Source organism: Elaeis guineensis, chromosome 3 (assembly GCF_000442705.2).
Source record: "Elaeis guineensis isolate ETL-2024a chromosome 3, EG11, whole genome shotgun sequence".
Taxonomy (NCBI): domain Eukaryota; kingdom Viridiplantae; phylum Streptophyta; class Magnoliopsida; order Arecales; family Arecaceae; genus Elaeis; species Elaeis guineensis.
The window spans coordinates 112,110,288-112,131,310 of NC_025995.2; the positions used below are offsets into that span (position 1 = coordinate 112,110,288).

The following is a 21,023-nucleotide window of genomic DNA, read 5'->3' on the forward strand; positions in this document are numbered from 1 at the left end:
CTACTTTGATGGTAATCTATGAAAAAAAAAATCAAGATTACTACTTTAGTGATAATCTATACAGACACCCCTCCAAAGATAACGGAGATAGCTATTTTGGTGGTAATCTAAATTGCCAAAGCAATTCACATTATCTATCAAAATAAGATATCAAATAGGATAATGTGGTGGGCCTAAATAATTTAAATACAGGATTACTGGCAATCCACGTAGATTATCTCGTATCAAATGCAACCTAAGCACCATTTCTCTATTAAATGATTATCCTAATATATGGTTTAGGTCTTCAACTAAATAGGTGATCATGGCTGGTGACAACCACTAAAGTTATTCTAAGCTGATAGCTGCACTATTCTGTTGCGCCAAACTCCTTCAACTGATCGTTATAAAACCTTTTTCATACAACAGTTTTATTGTAGTCATAGGTCAAGAGATCGAATAACTCAGATGGTTGGCTTATACTTCCACCTCTGTATATGTGAGGTATTGTCCGCTTTGACTCATGATTATCTTTAGGCTTCAATGGGTTTTTAGGCTTCAATGGGCCTTGATCATTTAGAGCCTCACGATTTTGTCTTTTAAAAGACACCTCACGTTGTGAGAGAAAGTTCCAATCCATATAAGTCATATTTCTTCTTGACTCATAACCGTTGTGGGACTAAAGAAGCTCTCTCTACACCACAACAGAGCCCTCTTGACTCATAACCATTGTGGGACTAAAGAAGCTCTCTCTACACCACAACAGAGCCCCCAATAAAAAAGGAGTATGTATGGATAGGAGGCATTCTCACAAACTCATGGCCATCTTTAGGCTTTAGTGGGCTTTTAGGCTTCATTGGGCCTTGATCATTTAGAGCCTCACGGTTTTGTCTTTTAAAAGACGTCTCACATTGGGAGAGAAGGTTCCAATCCATATAAGCCATATTCCCTCTTGACTCATTACTGATATAGGACTAAAGAAGCTCTCTCTACACCACAACACAGCCAACTATTGGGGTAAGTCAATCGACCCCCGACTTAAGTCAACTAACCCCCGACATCCGACTCAATAAAGATCGACCGACTGAGTATACAATTTTGACTATTTATCAGTGGACACCGACTCATGGTCTGCAAACTGATTGACACTCGACTACTACCGACTAACAGCAGAACAATCTTCGACTTGAGACCGTCAGTATATCAGAACTACTAGTTGATAGTCATTCGGACGTTCTATCGACATACCAAAATAACCGACGTATAGTCGGCCAATCTACTCAATGTGCTGTAACCGTTATAAACGGTTATCGACTACGTGTCACGATAATTATCGAAAATTAACAATCCACTAACTCCACAATTATGGTCCGATAATTTAGCACCATAAAAAGTGGGATCACGTGCTCGATGGTTACATCAGATTCATCTATAAAAGGAAGATAAGGGAACAATACTGGTAAGACACTTTTGGCCAGAGCTCTACTACACTCGATATTTAAATCTATTACTGTTCACCAATTTTCACTCTGACTTAAACATTGGAGGGTCCCCACTGGATATAATTCCGGTCTATGAGGATGCTGTTTTGCAGGTGCTCACACCGACGACAGATGATAGGGAGTTGGCTGCAATAATTTTTTTTTTTAATGGAAAAGGAGGCAGGGACTATCACCTGTCATTGTTGATCATGAAAAAGTATTTACAGAAGCTAATTATAGGAGGAATTAGCTAAGAGAAGCTTAGTAAAACTGAGAATATAGCAGGCTTGGAGTAGAAAAGATGGAAGAGGGAAGTAATGACCAGATCAACAAGAGTTTCACTGAGACCTCTCTCCCTAGGATAACTTGCTCTTTTACCTTCTCATAGTTTTTGTTGGTGCAAGATTCCTCTGGATGCCAGGATGTTGGATGAGATGATGAGACTGGGTCTCTTGGGGGTGTGACCTGCAAAAAAAATTCTGGCCGAAGGTTGCTCCGATGGGGATCCTCCGATGCTCAAATCAAAACTCTTGTCCAACAGATGAAAGAACATGAGAGGCAAAGTGATGGTATATCTTTTTTTAAGATCCCGTTTGGGCCTCCTTTTATAAACGGAGGTGGGAGCTTTGGTTGGTATGTTGGTTGGCATGATCTCATTCGGATAGGGTACGATTTGTGTATAGTGGCAGAATTATCATTTGAGACTCTTGAGATATAGCGGTTGTGGTTGCCTTATCCACTTTGTAATAGCTATCGCCTGGCAGGTGTTGAACTTTGAACTGGTATACCAACTAATGTCAATGAATTAAGGATTGGTCGGACACTGTCAGAAGTTGGATGCTCTGTGCCATCCTCAGTTGAGGAATTTCAGAACTGGGGTTTGTTCAGTAGTGAAAAGTTGGTCGGTCGGATTTAATCGATCGAAGACCGTTATCTGATCAAATTGAATTAATCATTCGAGCGTACCGATGATCCTTCAGCATAATCGATCGGCAGTCCTGGGAGAGTATTATCGAGCACTGGTCGGCAAATCTTCATCTACTCAAGCTGTGGAGGGCCAACAGGGTAGAAGTCGAGCATCAGTCGGTGATGAAACAATAAAAGACGTGGCCAATGATAGGTCAACGGAGGCCGGTAGGTGGGCCTACTAGGCTGGAACATCTTGAGCCTTGAATTTTTTTATATCATCAGTCCATGCGAAATTTTTCTCAACACTTTCATTCCTATATATTCTTCCCCATTATACAAGGTGACAGCACTTGCTTTGTTTATGCAGCCACCTCCAACCTTTGTACTGTACCATTAGAATTACAAAATACGCTGTTCTGTTATATATGTTCTCCATCATCACATGTTAAATGGCTGCTGAGGGGAACGCAAGTCCTCTTAAAACCTACCTGCGTGGATGTCTAAAAATTGAAGGTACGCAAGAAAGATATTATCGGCTATGCAAATCTAACCTCCCTTTCCCAAAAAGGGGGAAAAAAAAAATCTCTGGCCCGCGTCCAGTCCATTTGCGAGAAGTTGCTTTACCTTTTTTTTTTTTTTTTAAGCAAAGGTTGCTTTACAATGGAACAAAATATTATCAAAATTCTCTTCTAATCTTTCAACATCCGCCATTGGTATCAGTCACTGAGTCGGATTGGATTGGAGCGTTCTTGAGCCCGAATTGACTTAGTTTTATGTATGATCTTTGATTTTAGACCCACAACAATATAATTAGTTGATCAGGTTGAGCCAGGTCCCTTAGACCTAATAGGTTATTCGATTATGTCGAGGTAAATATGGATTGGATCGGATCCAAAATATTCATATCAAAGTCATGATCTAGTTGGATTAGGTCTTTAGGTCAACCATTTAGCATTCTTTTATAGCTAAAAATATAATAATTGATTAAATATAAAACTACTAAAAAATTAATAAAATTAAAAAAAAAATTAAAAAAAAATGAATATCTATTAAAAATTTTTTACCAGACCAGCAGGTCTCCTAATATATGAATAAGAAAAGGTCTAATTGAGTAGGAAACAGATTCGGTCATGGCTTAACTCGAACCAATTGCAGTCTTGGTTAAGGATCCATTTGCAGCTAGGATTGATAGGATTACCCTCCAAAAAGCTTGCGGGATGTCGGCAGCATTGCTACTTGCATAGAGAAAAGCTTGCAGGATGTCGGCAGCAATACAACTGGCATACAGAAGTAATTTGGACTTCTCTTGCACCTCTCTTTCAATGGCCTATGTGAATGGAAAATGCTAGTAAATCATGAAAACATTTGGAATCTTATGACATTGGAAACAGATCGTTCCTGTATATTCCAAAACAATAACCTTTTAGCCTAGCTCAGGTGCTCAAACTCCTGAAGGTAAAGCAGTTATCTGGACAAGGAAGTCCATGTACTTCTCGACAATCACTAAAGAACCTCTCACGTGAATCCTAGATGCCCAACACTAATCCAGTAAATCATCATTGGTTAATTGACCCGTATAAATTGATGGTGAGTCAACAGCAGAGGATCCAAACTTGTAAAAAGCCAATTCGGGAAAGTCCTTGCCCCCTGCTACATGAAGCGTTCTCTATATACCGTGCTTCATTACTTACAGAAGAAGAAAATCGCTTCTGTCATGTAAATTGAGGTCTCAAATTTATATTCCAATACTGAGAGGGACAGTGTTGACAGATCGGGATTTGGTCCTTCTTCGAGGTTGAAGGTTAGAGTTGCAAAGTTTTGTAATGCCAGAAGCTCCGTTAGTACAGTTTAATTAGCTGGATTTTGATGAGTGTATTATTATACTTATGAAAGATTACATGGAATCGGCTCCTTTGTTATGGTTTTCTAGTCTAGCGTGGATTACACATTTGGAATCTTTGTGACATTTGTCCTGATATCGAAGAACTGATCTCTCATATTAATTATTTTAAATTATAGGATGGCGACAAGCCCCGCTTGTTAATGCAGCTAATGCATTATTGTTTTCTATGAATAAGTTTCCTCAGACAATTACACAAAAATCTTTTTAGTAGCAATAAAAGGTATGAGGTGATGTATGTCTCATATTGCTCATCAAATTTGGTAGGCAAGGAATGATAATATATTCAAGAAAGTTCATTGTAATTCTGGATTGATTTTGATGAAAACTGTTTCCCTGGCTTAGGAATTTGTTTGCACAACCACATCGAAGCAATCTTTGATGGAAAGAGGAATCCATAGTTCTTGCTCTTCAAATTTTTGTATTTTATTTATTAATTTATTTCTCCTAGGAGCTACTCCCTTATTTTCTCAAGATCAACTTCGATGAAAATATTCATAATAAAAATAAATATAAAAATTATCAAATTATTAGAAGCTCAAGTGGTACGTTAGCGGCAGCTGATAGAGTTGAACTTTTTTAAAATACTAGTTCATACGACTAAATTGTGTGTTGTGTGGAAAAGATTAATATATACAATAAAGCACATAAAGGCTTCCCATATTATTTTTGGAAGGAACTCGTTGACAATAATTATGCAGTAATTATCAAATTAATCCACAAAATTTTGAGACTTTCCATCCATTAATATATAATTGCTCAAGAATAGCTTCTGCTCTATTTTTTTTATGAGGTGACACACGGTTTTATGATAGCTAATAGTATTGTTGATTGGTTAGCAATATATGTCACTAATCATATAGAAACTATTTTATCAGCTATTATATCAAATAATTTTTTTATTTTTCTCTTATATTTTATTCTTTTATTCATATGGATGTATTTTATCTAGATTGTTATATATAAAATCTGGTTTTATCAAAAAAAAAGCCTTAATTGTTTTATAACTTAAATTAAGATCTTAATGAAGTGGCAAAGCTGGACTAGAAAATTTTTCATTCCAAAACAACATCACGTTTATTATACTCAAACTATTTTACACGCCAAATCCAGCATTGATGGATATAAGTGGAGAAATATGGGATCAATTGACCCCACAAAAAAAATCACACACATAAAATTCACACACACGCACACAAAATTGACCCCACACAAAAAAAATTGATCCCACACACAAAAAAATTGTCTCCATAAAAAAATTTATCTGTCCACCCGCACACACACGCACATGCATGCATGCACACACACACATATAATATTAAAAAAGCCATGTTGACCAGTGAAAAAAATTAATCCCACTAATTTTATAAATTGACTCCATATTCATATAAAATTTTAAAAAAATAAATGATAAAAAAGATTACATCAAAAGAATAATTATGACCTGTATTCTCTCTTTTTAATAACTCACATGTTCTATCTCTTTCTTTTTTTTCTCTCTCGCACACTATTTTGACCTCTCTCCCTCTCTCTCATTATTTTTTTTTTATTAACTACTTCTTTATTTATCTTTTAATACCTTACCATAATTCTATCTGTTTATCTCTTATATTTAAACTCCATATCAATTTATTTTTTTTATCCTAAAAGAATCGCATCAAAAGATAAAAAGAATAATTATGATTTATATTCTCTCTCTTTAATAATTTATATATCTCATCTCTCTCTCCTTCTCTAATGCCACTTTGATCTCTCTCTCCCTTCCTTATTTTTTTATTTATTATTTATTTATTTATTTTTTAATACCCCAGTACCCCAATCCCATGGTCTTCATTTGTCTATCCCTTAAAACCTTACATCAATTTATTTTTTACATCCTAATCAATCTAAATGCAATAAAAAATTATATATTATTCCTGTCTGTCTTTTTAATTTGAATTACGGATGTCTCTTTTAGCTTTTTTTTTATAATATTTTTTTAATTTTTTCCGTCTCTTCTTTTTTTCACTCGTATCAAATATATATGATTAGAATAATTTTTATTTAGTCATTATAATTTTAATATTTAATAATATCTAAGATTTTATTATAATATTTTTTTAAATATTTTATTATAAAAAATATTTAAAATATTATATATTATTATATATTTATATATTTTATTATTTTTAAAAAAAATTCTTTTTAATTTATTTAAATTTTTTTAATATTGATCTCATGAAGTAAAATTTTTGGGCTCGACACTGACATCCAGCAATTATACGCACCAAACTTTCAGTGGGAGGTGCACAATTTGTCCAGGACTTGGATAGGTGCAGGTCCAGCGCGTAGCTTTGCTGCGCTTCGGGTTGGTCGATAATATTTCCACACCAAAAGGAGGCCATATAAACCACCAAAATGAAGCGCAAGAATGACCAAGATGCCCACGGCACCCCGCGTGCTCATACGCGTTTTAAGTCGAAGAACCGACGGATGAAATAGGTAGCTACACGGGAAAGCTTCAGTTAGGTTGCTTGCATTGCATGGAAATGTCGCAAAGGAAGCTTCTGGACAAGCCCCCGCGAACCTCCCAACCGGCCCCGTCCCATTTGCCCCTTCTTTGCTCGGAGGAGGAGTAGTATTACATACCTAGCCTCAAGCCAACCCCATCCAAGCCGTGACAGTATCACCTAACCTCAGAATTAACCCACCTCTGTTAACCTATGGATCGCAAGCTCTATCAGGCATCACTAACCGGAGACGTCCCCACCCTCCTCGAGCTCGCTCGAGAGGACAAGCACCTTCTCGAGCAAAGGGTCATTCCATCCCTCAACACCCCGTTGCACCTTGCCTCGAGGTTGGGGCACATCCGGTTCGTCTCGGAGCTCATAAGACTGCGGCCCGAGTTGGTCATGTCGGAGAACGCCAAGCTGGAGACGCCGTTGCATGACGCCAGCCGTGAGGGCCACCTCGAGGTATGCAACGCCTTGTTGGACGCCGACCAAACGGTTGCTTATAGGCTTGATTGCGACCACCGGAGCGCGCTCTTTGTTGCCTGCAGCCGAGGCCACTTTCCCGTGGCCAAGTTTCTCTTGGACGTGCCATGGCTGCTGGCCTCCGAGGAGGATGGCTCGACCACTTCTTTACACGTTGCAGCAACGGATGGCCACACAGGTAAATATTCATGCGCTATATATACTGCTTTTAACTTATCATGGATTGATCACAACTTGATTAATACATGCTTGAATGATGTGACAGAGATCGTTCGAGAAATATTAAGAGTTAGGCCGGATTTTGTTTGGAAGATAGATGGGCAAGGGTGCTATCCAATTCACCTGGCCTCGAGCAACGGTCGTTTGGAGATCATCCGAGAATTCCTACGGGTCGACCCAAACCTCTGCAGCGCAACCGACAAGCACGGCATGACTCCCCTCCACATAGCCTCTAGCAAAGGCTATCTGGAGGTCACCCGGGAGTTCCTAAGGATCGACACGGAACTCTGCAATGCCGTGGATGAGGACGGGAAGACTCCCCTCCACCTAGCTACAATCAAAGGCTTCGTCGCGATCCTCCACGAGATCCTCTCCACCTGCCGCGAATCCGCTGGGTTGCTAACCAAACAAGGCGAGTCGGTCCTCCACCTTGTCGTGAAGAACAACCGGCATGCTGCTTTGCGGTACCTGATGGAGAACTTCGACATCGCGGAGCTCATCAACCTCCCCGACCGCAACGGCAACACCATCCTCCACCTCGCCACCTTAGCCAAATTGACCACGGTAAGAACGTCTCGACTCATCTGTTTCCATAACAAATTAATCGAGATCTTCGCTTTGATGGTATGACGAAGGCGTTTGAAAGCTATCTCCCTTGGCTGAGTCCAGATGGTGAAGTACCTGGCTGCCAGGTCCGAGGTCAACGTCAACGCCGTCAACCGCAGCGGCCTCACCGCCCTCGACATCATCACCACCAACAGTACCAACAGCTCCGGAGCGCTGCAGCTCGTCGCCATACTCCAAAGCGTGGGGGCAAAGCGGGCTGTGGATCTCCCACCGGGCTCATCGCTGGTGGGGGTGCAAAATAAAGCTGTTAGCAGACAACCTGCTAGGTCGCCGTGGAACTTGCCATGGAAGAAGAAGCAACCGGAGTCTCCGGCCCGGCGGCGCCAGCGCCGGAAAGAAAGGCGGCTGGAGCTCCACAACGAGGGCCTGCGCAACGCCCGCAACACAATAACCATCGTTGCGGTCCTCATCGCCACCGTTGCCTTCTCGGCCGGCATAGCCCCGCCGGGTGGGGTCTACCAGGACGGACCACTGGTCGGGAAGGCCACGGCCGGGAGGTCGACGGCATTTAAAGTGTTCAAGGTCAGCAACGACGTCGCGCTCTTAGTATCGCTGGGGATCGTGACCGTGCTCGTGAGCATCATTCCCTTCCGGCGGAGGTCGATGATGAGGTTGCTGGTGGTGACCCACAAGGCCATGTGGGTGGCGGTCACGTTCATGGCGGCAGCGTATGTGGCGGCGACGTGGGTGGTGGTGCCAAGGGCGAGGGGGATGACATGGCTGCTGGTGACGGTGGTGACTGTGGGTGGAGGCGGGGTGGGGTCGATGTTGGTGGGCTTAGCGGTGATGTTGGTGATGCATTGGCTGAGGAAGCGGGAGTGGAAGAGGACGAACAAGGAGGAAGCGAGAGGTAACAGAGTGACTCCAGAGAGTAGCATCAGCCGGGTGGAGGAGCTACGCGAGATCAGCACTAAGGCGAGCTCGGGGTCTAGTAACAACTCTGATTTAGAGAGCTCGGAGAGGTCCGGCTACCACACGTACTAGATACTGGAAGTGGAAAGCGGTTGGACGCGTAGGGAAGGGGAAATTATTAGGAAAGTGACAAAAGGCATCAGTTGTAAGAGGACGATAAAGTTTTCAGCAGTGATTATATAAACTAACAGTATTTCATGCGTATGTTGACGGGTCTACCAACTCATCAGCCGACAGCTTTTTCTTTCCGCGCATATGCTGTACAATATGGCCCAAGCAACTTTCCTCCTTGACTTGACGTTTTATTCCTTCTCCTCTCCGTCAGTGCATAAAAAACTGCATGCTATAATTATAAATAAGACATATTCTCGGTTAAGATAGCCTGCAGTTTGTGTTTCGCAATGTTTAGTACACCTTGAGTTTCGAAAATACCATCTACTATAAATATTTCATAGTAATCTCGTTGCACCATACATCTTTTGATATATCCAGATAATAGATAGAACTGCAAGTTGAAATATTTTCAAGCTATAAATATGGTTACCGAACTGTTAGAGTTGCTATTAATATGAATATATAATAGAAATTATATTTCTGTACATTCAACGCGCTCCAAAGCTATTTAATATAGTTATAAAATAAAAAATTAAAAAATTTCACTAAAATTGTGTACTTAAAATATTTTTATAAAATAAATTATAAATTTTTCTCTCCATTAGAGCAACAATGCTGTTATGCTCATCGTTAAACTGGTTCACGAGATTAATAGAGCTAAGATGTATTTTCTTGATTAGATATTGAATTGATCAATAAAAAAAGATAAAAAATTATAATATATTTTAAGATTTTAGAAGTTTCACAGAAGAAAAATAAATAAAATGTTTTCATAAAAAAATTTATAAAATCAAGAATGAAGATTTCATTCTATTCAAGTCAAATTAATCAGTAACTACATCCAAGCTAGTTTTGAAAAAGTTCCAGTTACTTTGAATTTTCAAAAATGATATATCTCATAAATTTTTCATGCATTCCGTAATACATGATGGTAGTACTGTTATCCCAAAGCCTACTGCATATGGTATTGGATCAAAAATGGGAACTGATTAGTTTTCATTTTGTAATAGATCTAAATTGCATCTAATTTAGATAAGATTAAATTTGAGCATAAGGCATATTCTGATATGCCAAATGAGAATATGGATGGGAATTTCTTTCCAATATAAAACAATGTTCCTATTAATGCAGGTCATACGACAACCAATATAATTTGCTATATGCCTCAATTTTAAGAATCATCAGGGTTAGCGGAATTCACATTTAACTTCTTGGTGATCTTGCTAACGTATGCCCCTATAAATTTACAAGCTTTCAAAAAAATAAAAACCTTAATTTTTAATGGATATTTATTGGCTATCAGTGCTGTTGCCGTAAAGCTTTGGAGAAGAATTGACGAGGTCGATCTTAAACCGAGCTAGAGGACTGTTAAGGGTTAAGTCAATGAAGATCATGCATGAACCTACAAAAGAAGTCCTAAGATCGGTGAGGTACCCTCCGGTGTAAGGCTCTCCAATACTTAAGTCAGTCGGAATCTTGAGAATAGATAGTGAAAAATAGAGAAGTGAAAAGCAAAAAGAGTAATTTTGAGTGGAAAGAGTGAGAATTTGAGTTTCCTTCGGTGGAAAAAAAAAAATTCAACAGAGTTTTGGCTCTTTGAGTTATGACTTCTGACTTTTCTCCTAGAGAGTGTCCTGCCTCCTTTATATAGGGAAGATTACTTAGCTATTAAGCCATGGAGAAAGTTTGTCGCAGTTAATAACCACTTGATTCGAAGAATCTGTTTGTTAGGCCGTTAATTTGTTATAACAGAATGGCCAGCTGTATAGAGATCATGGTGTCGTTCACCTTATATGGAGAGTAGTTATAACATTGTTGAAAGATAGCTGTAGTAAAACTGAAGAGTAACTGATTTGCAGTATATCTGATTTTAAATTACATCGACTCGGGACTGATGTCCCAAGTGGCAGATCGATAGGTGGCTTAGCTGATCATAATGCTCAATTGAGTTAATACAGATCAATTTAGATTGGTATGCAATTAAGCTGAAGGTTAAATCAGATCGGTATTTCACAGATTTGGCTTTGAAGTTGACTTGATCAATATAATTCTCAAATGATCTTTCTTGATGTTGCCGCGTGGCCAAAAATAGATTAGTTGCACCAATAAGAGCCAATACATGCCCAATGGCAGAAACTTAACAAGAGAGACGACATTTAACACTACCAACCAAGTTGTACATAATCCGTTTTCATACCGATCCAAGCTCTAGGCTTGGATGATACAAGATCATAATTGGTATTCTAATCCTCGAGGTTCTGCATGCGCTTCCACGTTCAACCAACCTCATGAATCATTACTCCCTATGCTAAATATATCTCAAGCTCGGGCATGCACCAACTAAAACGTACCGTGGGCATAACCCCCACTAGGGTTTCCTTCCAGTTTGGAGCTTCCCCATTCGACCCTGCTGCTGACAGCTTTAGTCGGAGCCATATACATGCATGAAGTTGATGATGCATGTACCTTACGTGATTAAATAATAGCCGCATTGCCATCTTGCAAGCCTTTGCTATAGCAGCTAGGTTTCTTTTCTTATAACAATATCCAGATTAAATAATGTGGCGCTGACATCAGTGATGGGTTGGTTCATGGACCCACCCAAGAATGGGCTTTGGCACCGACAGTGAAACCAAAGGCGACTGGGGCAATGGTGCCCAGTGAACCCTTCCTAAGAACAGGCCTGCAGCTAGCTAGTCTCCATCACCACTCCCTTACCGGCTCCCGCTCCTGCTTCCAAGCCATGGGCAGCCTAGAGCATAAAATAGCCGAATAGATATGCTTCTATATATAAATTTAGATTATTTGGGCCATAAATGGGCTGCACTTAGGCCCACCAGCCATCATAATTCGGCCTGCTTGTCATTGTGTTTCTGTGTTTGAATTGCTCCAACTTCGAGTAATCATGAAGCTTAAACCCTTTTATTAGTCTTAGATGAAAAGATAATAGATCTATGAGAAATTCATTGAGATCATGAACGTAATAAAGCTGAAACTAACCATTCTAGTGACCAATCTCCCACAATAGCACCACACAATTGTGCAATCTAATACAGAATGCCGGCAGGTGAGAATTATAGTAATTTGGCCCCCAAGTGTCCACCCAAAGGTGATCGCCAGGTCGACATGTCCACCGCGATGAGCCAGTGGGATCAGGAGCTGAACCTGACGTCAAATAGTCTGCAGTAAAACCAATAAATCGTAAGTTTATTAATAAGTCAAAAGTGGTAGACCGCAACAAATGAATCCTCTGTAAGCTATGGTTAATAGAATGATTCATATGAAAGAAGATGGTCTACAGTCTACAGAGTCCCTACTTCAAAAATTAAAATGTTTCCTCGCTTTTTGGTTGGCGTTATTAAGATGGATATATCAATAATACAAATGCGCATTGGTCAAACTTCTCCAAGTTATTTGCTTCTCTTTTAAAAGAGCATTCGCCAGAACTCCTCGATTAGCTAGCTTTGCAATTCCTTGGTAGGTTTTCGTCAGAAATTTGACAGGGTGCTGATTTCATCCTAGTTTGAGGTGGGATTCTCAAGTTCATATATGATCTGTTCAATTGCTATCACATTCCTTAATCTGTGGATTTTGATGGAAGATTAAGAATTAACCAAAAAACAGTACAAGTATTCTAGTCTTATTGCGGATAAGGACTCGGCCCATCACGTAAAGTATTGTCCGTTCTTATCCATGGACCTCACGATTTTGTCCTTTAAAAGGCACTTCATGTGAGAAAGATTTTTTCCTCATAAGCGCGAGTCTCTCTTTAACTTACAATCGATGTGGGACTATTGGTGTCCTCCACATTATTAGAACCACAACATAATCCTGCAGTCAAGAAGAACTCCGATGTGTATAGTCCGAGGAGTCCCACAGTCAGCCGAGGCGGACCTCGACTTCTACCTAATGCGTTATTGTTGCGGATAATAGCTTGGCCCATCAGGTGAGGTATTGTCCGCTCTGATCCATAGGCCTCACGGTTTTATTCTTTAAAAGGCGCCTCACGTGGGAAGGATTTTTTCTTTCTTATAAGTATGAGTCTCCTTTTGACTCACAATCGATGTGGGACTATTGGTGTCCTCCATATTATTAGAACCACAACAAGTCTGATATGTTGAAATCTACCTATGGAACGAAAATTCGAAAATATCAGGAATTTTATCACCTATTCTTCATGGAGGTCCCACTTTAAGATGGTCATGTGACAGCATTTGGAAAATATAGGAATGGAGATCTCACAGGATTGGACGCTTCATAATACGCTCGGTAAGCAGTTTGTCAGCTAGATCTCCTTTTACATCAAACAGAAAAATGGTTAGTGACTTAGCAATCAGCATACTTCTCCCAATACTTTTATGAGGGAGCAGAGGATGGTCTCTTCATATCTTTGTATCAGAGAATGAGCTTGAATATAAATGATCAAGTTTAGTATATTCAATGGGGATACCTAGAGGATTGCAGTGTAAGATCAAGAAAGAGAAGATCGGCATGTGAGGTTTAAGCACATCGATTGCATCACTTGTAGCTTCGATAGCTCTTATGTTAGGCTAGTGGAATCTAAAATGATTGAAGTAACTCGTTTATGTATTATCCTGCAATATTCTTATATTGATCTTTAGTTAATTTCTGCTGCTTATGTTATCGGAACTGTATGGATGATTGTACACCCTTACATTGATCTATATTATGTTTGATAAGGTAATGGCCATCTCCAATTTGATCAATAATAAGTTGGCAGAGTTGTTTTGATATTAGTGAAGGAAAAACATTCTCATGAAAAACTAGTCAGCATATTTTTTGGAAGACTGACAGTGCGGCAGATTGGGTTGCATCTTATATTATGAAGCACTTTAAAGACTAGACTTGAAGATAGGGTGAGATGTACCTGCCGTTCCTACGGGATCTTTTGTATTCTCATTTTATGGACTATACTCATATTAAAGTAGTGTGATTGTCCATTTGTATCCAAAAAAATAAAAAAAAAAATTCATGAAAAGCTAGATAAATTGTGCTCTCTGCAACTTTATGTCACTAATGTTCCTTGAAAATCTATTGAAGCAGAATTTCTCCAAGTTTTGATCTTCCATTATTGTAATATTGCATAGAACTGCAGATTTAATGAATTGTTCCTCGTTACAATAATTCAAATAATTATCTTTCATTGGGAAAGAATGAAGATTAGAGGTTACTTAACGTTTTACCAACAAGAGCTCTATTAATGCCAAACCTTATAGTTCATGATGATATTGCAGTTGAAAAGATGACCAGTCAAAATCAGTATACAATCATCTTCTTTCTCAAACAAACAAGACACAATTGTCCGTCTCAGCAATCCTCATAAATTCAAGTAAAAGCGAGAACCAAATCATTCCCTTCAAAAGGATAAGTATATTGAACCATCTTATTTGATATGTCATTACGGCTATCTATTTAATTATTGGATTACACATCAAGTTTATACTAATTCAATTTCCCTCAAAGCTTTGTTTTGAAATATTCATCTGAAGAATACGTTGAAAATAATTTCACGTTAACCTCAGAATACATTGAAAAAAAATTCACATGAGCCCGTACGCACTAGTTCTTCATCTTGCACAATTTTGAAAACAATTTATTATCTTTCTTCCATCTATTTGCACAGATGTCGAAATGATCATTGTGCAATCTAAAGATTGGTGTCGCAAAAAAAAGTCAAACATTCTTTCACACGAATGATATAGCCTCTACTCTCGAACTAAATAGGTGATCATGGCTGGTGACAGCAACTAAAGTTATTCTCGGGCAAGTAGATGGTTGCACTATTTTGTCACGCCAAATTCCTTCAACTGATTGGGATAAAACCTTTCCCATTCAAAAGTTTCACTAGGATCTCTCCCTGGGATAACATGCTCTATCACCTTTTTATGGTTTCGTTTCAGTATTCTTCCCAGTGATATACAAGGTGATGGTACTCATGCTTCATGCCACCACCTGCAATTTCTATATTATATCATTAGAATTACAAAATGCTCGTTTACATTATATATATTCTCTATCGTCACTGGCTAAATGGCTGCTGGGTGGAACATAAATTCTCATAACACATTCTTGGGACAATCGAATTTGCTCCTCCAATTTTTCGTCAGATTTGATACTCGAGAACGGCCTTTTGTTCCATACCTATATAAGAAGAACTAAGAGAGCCCAAGAGAAGAGGTTTTGAAAAGAAAGAAACTTTCAGAATTCAGCTCTCATGAGAGTCACCTGACCAAAGCAAAATTGTTATGACCGAATCAGAGTCATCATGGCTGAAGCAATATTTTTATAGCCGACTGAATATTTTCATGTCATGGCTGATTGACCATCTTCATGTCATGACCGACTGACCATCTTTACGGTCGATTATCAAACAACCGACTGTTGACTGTCGATTGTCAAACGACCGACTGCCAAACGGCCGATTAACAAATATATAATCATGATACTACAATCGTAGATAATAACTATATGCCATGATCGTTAGTGGATATAAATTATCCACTAACTATATGATTATAATCCGATAATCAAGGTAACTACCCTTAGTGCAATAAAAAGTGAGACCACGTGCTCGACGATTACACCCGAGCCACCTATAAAGGAGAGATAAAGGAACAGACAAGGGATAAGACACTTGGGCTAATACTCTGTCACTTTGAATATTCTATTTGTTGTTCATCACTTCTCACTGACTTAAGCACCGGAGGATCTCCATCGGATACAATTTCGATCAATGGACTTCTTTTGTAGGTTGCTCTTCGTTGTAGCTAAGTGTAACAAGGGATTGATTGCAACAGATTGACGCGCTAAGTAGGGGCAAACAAACCCTAAAAGAGCAATGGCAAGAAGAAAAATTCAGAAGACATCCATCAACAATGGCTGACGATCTTCCTGTGGGAAGAGGCTGTCTAAGCCAGAATGTAGAATCTTGTGATCCACAGCAACAATCAAGAGAGACCCATCCTGGATCGCTCCTTCAAATCGATTTGATATCGCCAATCATTGGCTGCCTCATTTCAACATAGCCAACAATCGATGGTGGCATAATCTCGAAGACAGTCTCATCGGCGGGATTGACCATACCACTCAGTCCATCACTCTCAATGCATCGATTGTTACCTATTTTTCTCCACAAAGCTGATAAGAGGAAATAACGATGTATATTTAGAAAGCTTCTCCAAACGACAAATCGATCGTGATCGAAGATTCTAAAAGCTTTTTCAAACGATGAATCGATCGTGATCGATGGTTTTAAAAGCTTCTCCAAATAATGAATCGATCATGATCAACGATTTCGAATACTTCTCCAAATGATGAATCGATCATGATCGACGATACGGAAAGCTCCCTCCAAATGATGAATCGATCCTGATCGACGATTCACAAAGCTCCTCCAAATAATGACTATGCTTCTTTACAATGGAACGGCTTACGATCATGTTCTGAATCAACGGAACAATCTACAATAATATTTCTCTACGACGAAATGATTACCCTTCAGACATGGAATGCCAACAATCTACGACTGTATCTTCAGTAAAGTTATCCTTACGATATAATATATTCGAACGATATATTTGATTTTTAACATACTTACAACTGAAATATGATACAATGAGCTCTGACTCAAGATGAGTCGACGATAAATATGAGTTGCAGCTCATAGATGATTTGATGATAAATACAAACTCTAGCTCAAGCCCCGAAGGGCCAAAGCAGAAAAATACTGATCTTCCGATCAAAATGAGTCTCAAGAGGACCAACATACCAACTCGACTCCGATCGACGGTACAACATGCCGACTCGACTCCGAGTAGACGAAACAATATGTCGACTCGACTGTGATCGGACAGAACAATATGCCGACTCGACTACGATCGGTCAGAAGAATATGCCAACTCGATTCCGATCAGTCAGAAAATATTCAATAGTTATTTATGATGAATGATGATCACATTCAAAGAGACAATACAAAGAATTTTTTTTTTCACTACGAATTGAATGCTACAAAATTGGATTAAGGTCCGGTAACAAAAGAAAATTTTTTTTCATTATCAACTGAAATGACTACAGAATCAAAACTCGAAGTTATAGCAGAAAATATGCTGACTCTCATCATCCAATGCGTCAAGCCACCTTGAACTTAGGAGTGGGGGGCAACTGTTGGGATAATTGGATTTGCTCCTCTCGATTCTACGTCGGCTTCCATATTCGAGATCGGCCATTTGTTTCATACCTATATAAGAAAAACCAAGACATCCCAAGAGAGAAGACTTTGGAAGGGAAGAAACTTCCAGAATTCAGTTCTCATGAGAGTCATCTGACCGAAGCAGAGTCATTATGACCGAACTAGAGTCATCATGCCTGAACTTGAGTCATCATAGTTGCAACAACATCTTCATGGCCGACTGACCATCTTCATGTCATGGCCAACTGACTACCTTTATGGCCGACTGACCATCTTCATATCATGGTCGACTGACCATCTTCACGGTCGACTGTCAAACAACTGACTGCCGACTATCAAATGACCGACTGCCAAATATATAATCACGATACTACAATCGTGGGTAATAACTACATGCCACGATCATTTATGGGCATAATTATCTACTAACTCTATAATTATGGTTTGATAATCAGAATAGCTACCCCTTAGTGTCATAAAAAGTGGGACCACATGCTCGACGTTTACACCTAAGTTATCTATAAAGGAGAAGTAAGGGAACAGACAATGGGTAAGATACTTGGGCTAACACTCTGTCATTTTGAATATTCTATCTGCTGTTTACCACTCCCAACTGATTTAAGCATCGAAGGATTTTCATTGGACATAATTTCGATCAGTGAATTTTTTTTGCAGATTGCTTTTCGTCAGAGCTAAATGCACTGAGGGATTGGCCGCAATACACGTACTTGTATAGTAAATAGTGCTGCTGATTGGATGGCGAGTTATATAGCTAATCACACGAATACTACTCTATAGAGTACTGTATTAGATGTTGCTTCTAATTTTTTGAATATTTTATTTTCTAATTCATATGGATATATTTTTGTCAGATTAATTTAATTTTATTTTATTTTTTTTAAAACTTACATGGATGCCTAAAATTGAAGTATGCGTTCATGAAGATTTTATTGGCGTGCAAAATCTAGCCTGTTTTTATCAAAAACAATAATAAAAAAAAATTCTCAGGCCTACATCCAGGCCATTTGCTAGAAGTTACTTTACATTTCTTTTTGGTTGAAAAGTAGAGGTTGCTTTATGACGAAAAAACTCATCAAAATTCTCTCCTAGCCTTTCAACATCTACCGTCCAAGGGCTCTAGAATCTAGAGGATGGGTCTGTAATTGAGTCGGATTGGACTGGAGCATTATTCCTGAGCTGGAATTGACTTGTTTATGATTTTAGACCTAGAACACTACATTAGTTGATTAGGTCAGGTTAGGTCCATTAGACCTAACGGGTTATTCAATCATGTCGAGGTGAAATATGGATTGGACCAAATCCAAAATATTCAGGTCAAAGTCATGAAGACCTAGTTGGATGAAGTCTGCAAGAGTTTAAGTTAATCATAGCATTCTTTTATAGCTAAAAATATAATAATTGATGATTAACATTGAAAATTTTTAATAAAATTTGAAAAATTAAACATGAATTGTTATAAAAATTTTTAGTTTCATCCAAGAAATTGTTCATTTTAACATATACAAATTACAAATTGTAATTTTTGAAATGCATATTAATATACTTGAAAATAGTGTGAACAAAAATTTATCAAAATAATAAATATGAAATATATTAAGTAAAAGAAGATGGGATGAGATGAGGTTGTTGCGATGAACAGAAAGGAATTATTTCAAGTAAGCATAGTTCAGTGAATGTATTGAAAAAAATATTGTGAAGGAGAAATGTTTCTATATAATTAATTTAGATTTTCAGATAAGACTACATCATAACCATGCCATATTGAACATAAATCCAAACTAGTTTTTAAATTGGTTTCAATTTTTGATTTCGACCAGTCCCATGGGTCTCCGAATATATGAATCGAATAAGGTCTAATTGAGAAAAGGCCATAGAAATGCCACTAAATCATGAAAACATTTAGAATTTTATGATAGAAATAGATCATTCCTATATATTCCAAATCAATAACCTTTTAGCATAGCTCGGGTACTCAAAACCCTGAGGAGGCGTTTGGTGCATTACATAGGTAATGTTGCTATAGTAATATGATTGCAGAGGGAATGTGATTATCTGACAAAATTATATGGAATCTTATATTACAGTGTTTAGTATATACGGTAATATTGTTGTAAAATTATAGGAAATCCTATTTTGTAGTATTTGATATACAATTTAGATTACATGAAATATAAGTTAATTTTTTTCAAAATATCCCCATCCTTGCTTATTGATTATTGTCTATTTTTTAGAGGGACAACTTAATTTCGAGATTAACTATTTTTCGTAACATCATCCATTATATTTTCTTTTCTATTTTCACCAACTGAGACTACCCATAATTTATTTTGATAGAAGATTTTGGTCTTGAAGTTATCTTATTGCAAGATTGTAGGATTGTAAGATTACATGTAATCACATAGCCATCTCTTCTTAGACAATCAGATAATCTCTTTTTGAGATAATACTGCATTATATGTAATACAGCATTACCGATGACAGTGATAAAACAAACGCAGAATCTGATTACCTGTTGTAAAATTATCTGTAATCCCGTTAGGTTTACATGTTACCAAACGTCCCCCGAAGGTAAAGCAGTAATCTGGACTAAGACTTTCATATACTTTTCCACAATTACTTGCAAACCTCTCACATGAATCCTAGGTGCCCAACATTAATCTATTAAATCATCATTGGTTAATTGACCCGTATTTATTGGTGGTGAGTCAACAGTAAAGGATCCAAACTTTGAAAAAGCCAATGCAAGAAAGTTCTTGCACCCTACCACATAAAGCGTGCTCTCATTACTTACAGAAGAAGGACATCGCTTCTATCATTAAATTAAGGTCTTAGTTCTATTCCGATAGATATGGACAGTGTTGATTGACTATGATGAGGTCCTTCTCCGAGGTTGAAGGTCGGAGTCATATAGTTTTTTAAACTTCTGATGCCAGAAGCTCCATTAACACAAATTTAGCTGGATTTTGAAGATTGATATTTATCTAAGAACTGTACCATTTTTTGTTAAAGATTGCATGAAATTGGCTCCTTTGCTGTGGCTTTTCTAGTCCAGCATGGGCTACACATTCCGAATATTTGTGACATTTGTCCTAATGTTGAAGAATTTATCTCTCATTTAATTAGTTTGAACTATAGGATGGTGACATGGGTTTGGCGATAGGCCTCTCTTGCTAATACAGCTAATATATTTCTATGGATGAGTTTCTTCCAGAGAATTAAAGAAAAATCTTTTAGTAGCAACCGAAGATATGAGATATTTGATGTCTTGTATTGCTTATCAAATTTAGTAGGTAAGGAATGATTGTATATTTCAGAAAGTTCATTGCCGTTCTAGATTGATTTCGACAAAAATTGCTTTGCTGGCTTAGAAATTTGTTTGCACAACAGCCTTGAAGGATTTTTAATAGCAGGAGAAATCTGAAGTTCCTACTTGCATTTTATCGCCCGATTTGTTTCTCCTAGGAGCCATCACCCTCCTATTTTTCATGGTCAACTCTGATTGTTGCAGAATAGCTTTTGCTCCACTTTTTTATGAGGTGACACATGTTTTTTTGATAGCTAATAGTGTTGTTGATTGCATGACAACTTATATGACTAATTATACATAAACTATTTTGTGGATTTATATTATCAAAATTTTTTTTATCATATTTATTTTCTGATTTGGACAGATATAT

General features: G+C 38.1%; 1 protein-coding gene across 1 annotated transcript; it reads left to right on the forward strand.

Moving 5' to 3' along the window:
• Positions 1–6,907: 6,907 nt before the first annotated feature.
• LOC105041515 (uncharacterized) lies at positions 6,908–9,210 on the forward strand. Its single transcript, XM_073254431.1, has 3 exons — positions 6,908–7,422; positions 7,510–8,027; positions 8,133–9,210. The coding sequence occupies exons 1-3, from the start codon at positions 6,972–6,974 to the stop codon at positions 9,072–9,074; spliced, it is 1,911 nt and encodes a 636-aa protein (XP_073110532.1). The 5' UTR covers positions 6,908–6,971; the 3' UTR covers positions 9,075–9,210.
• The last annotated feature ends 11,813 nt before the right edge of the window (positions 9,211–21,023 follow it).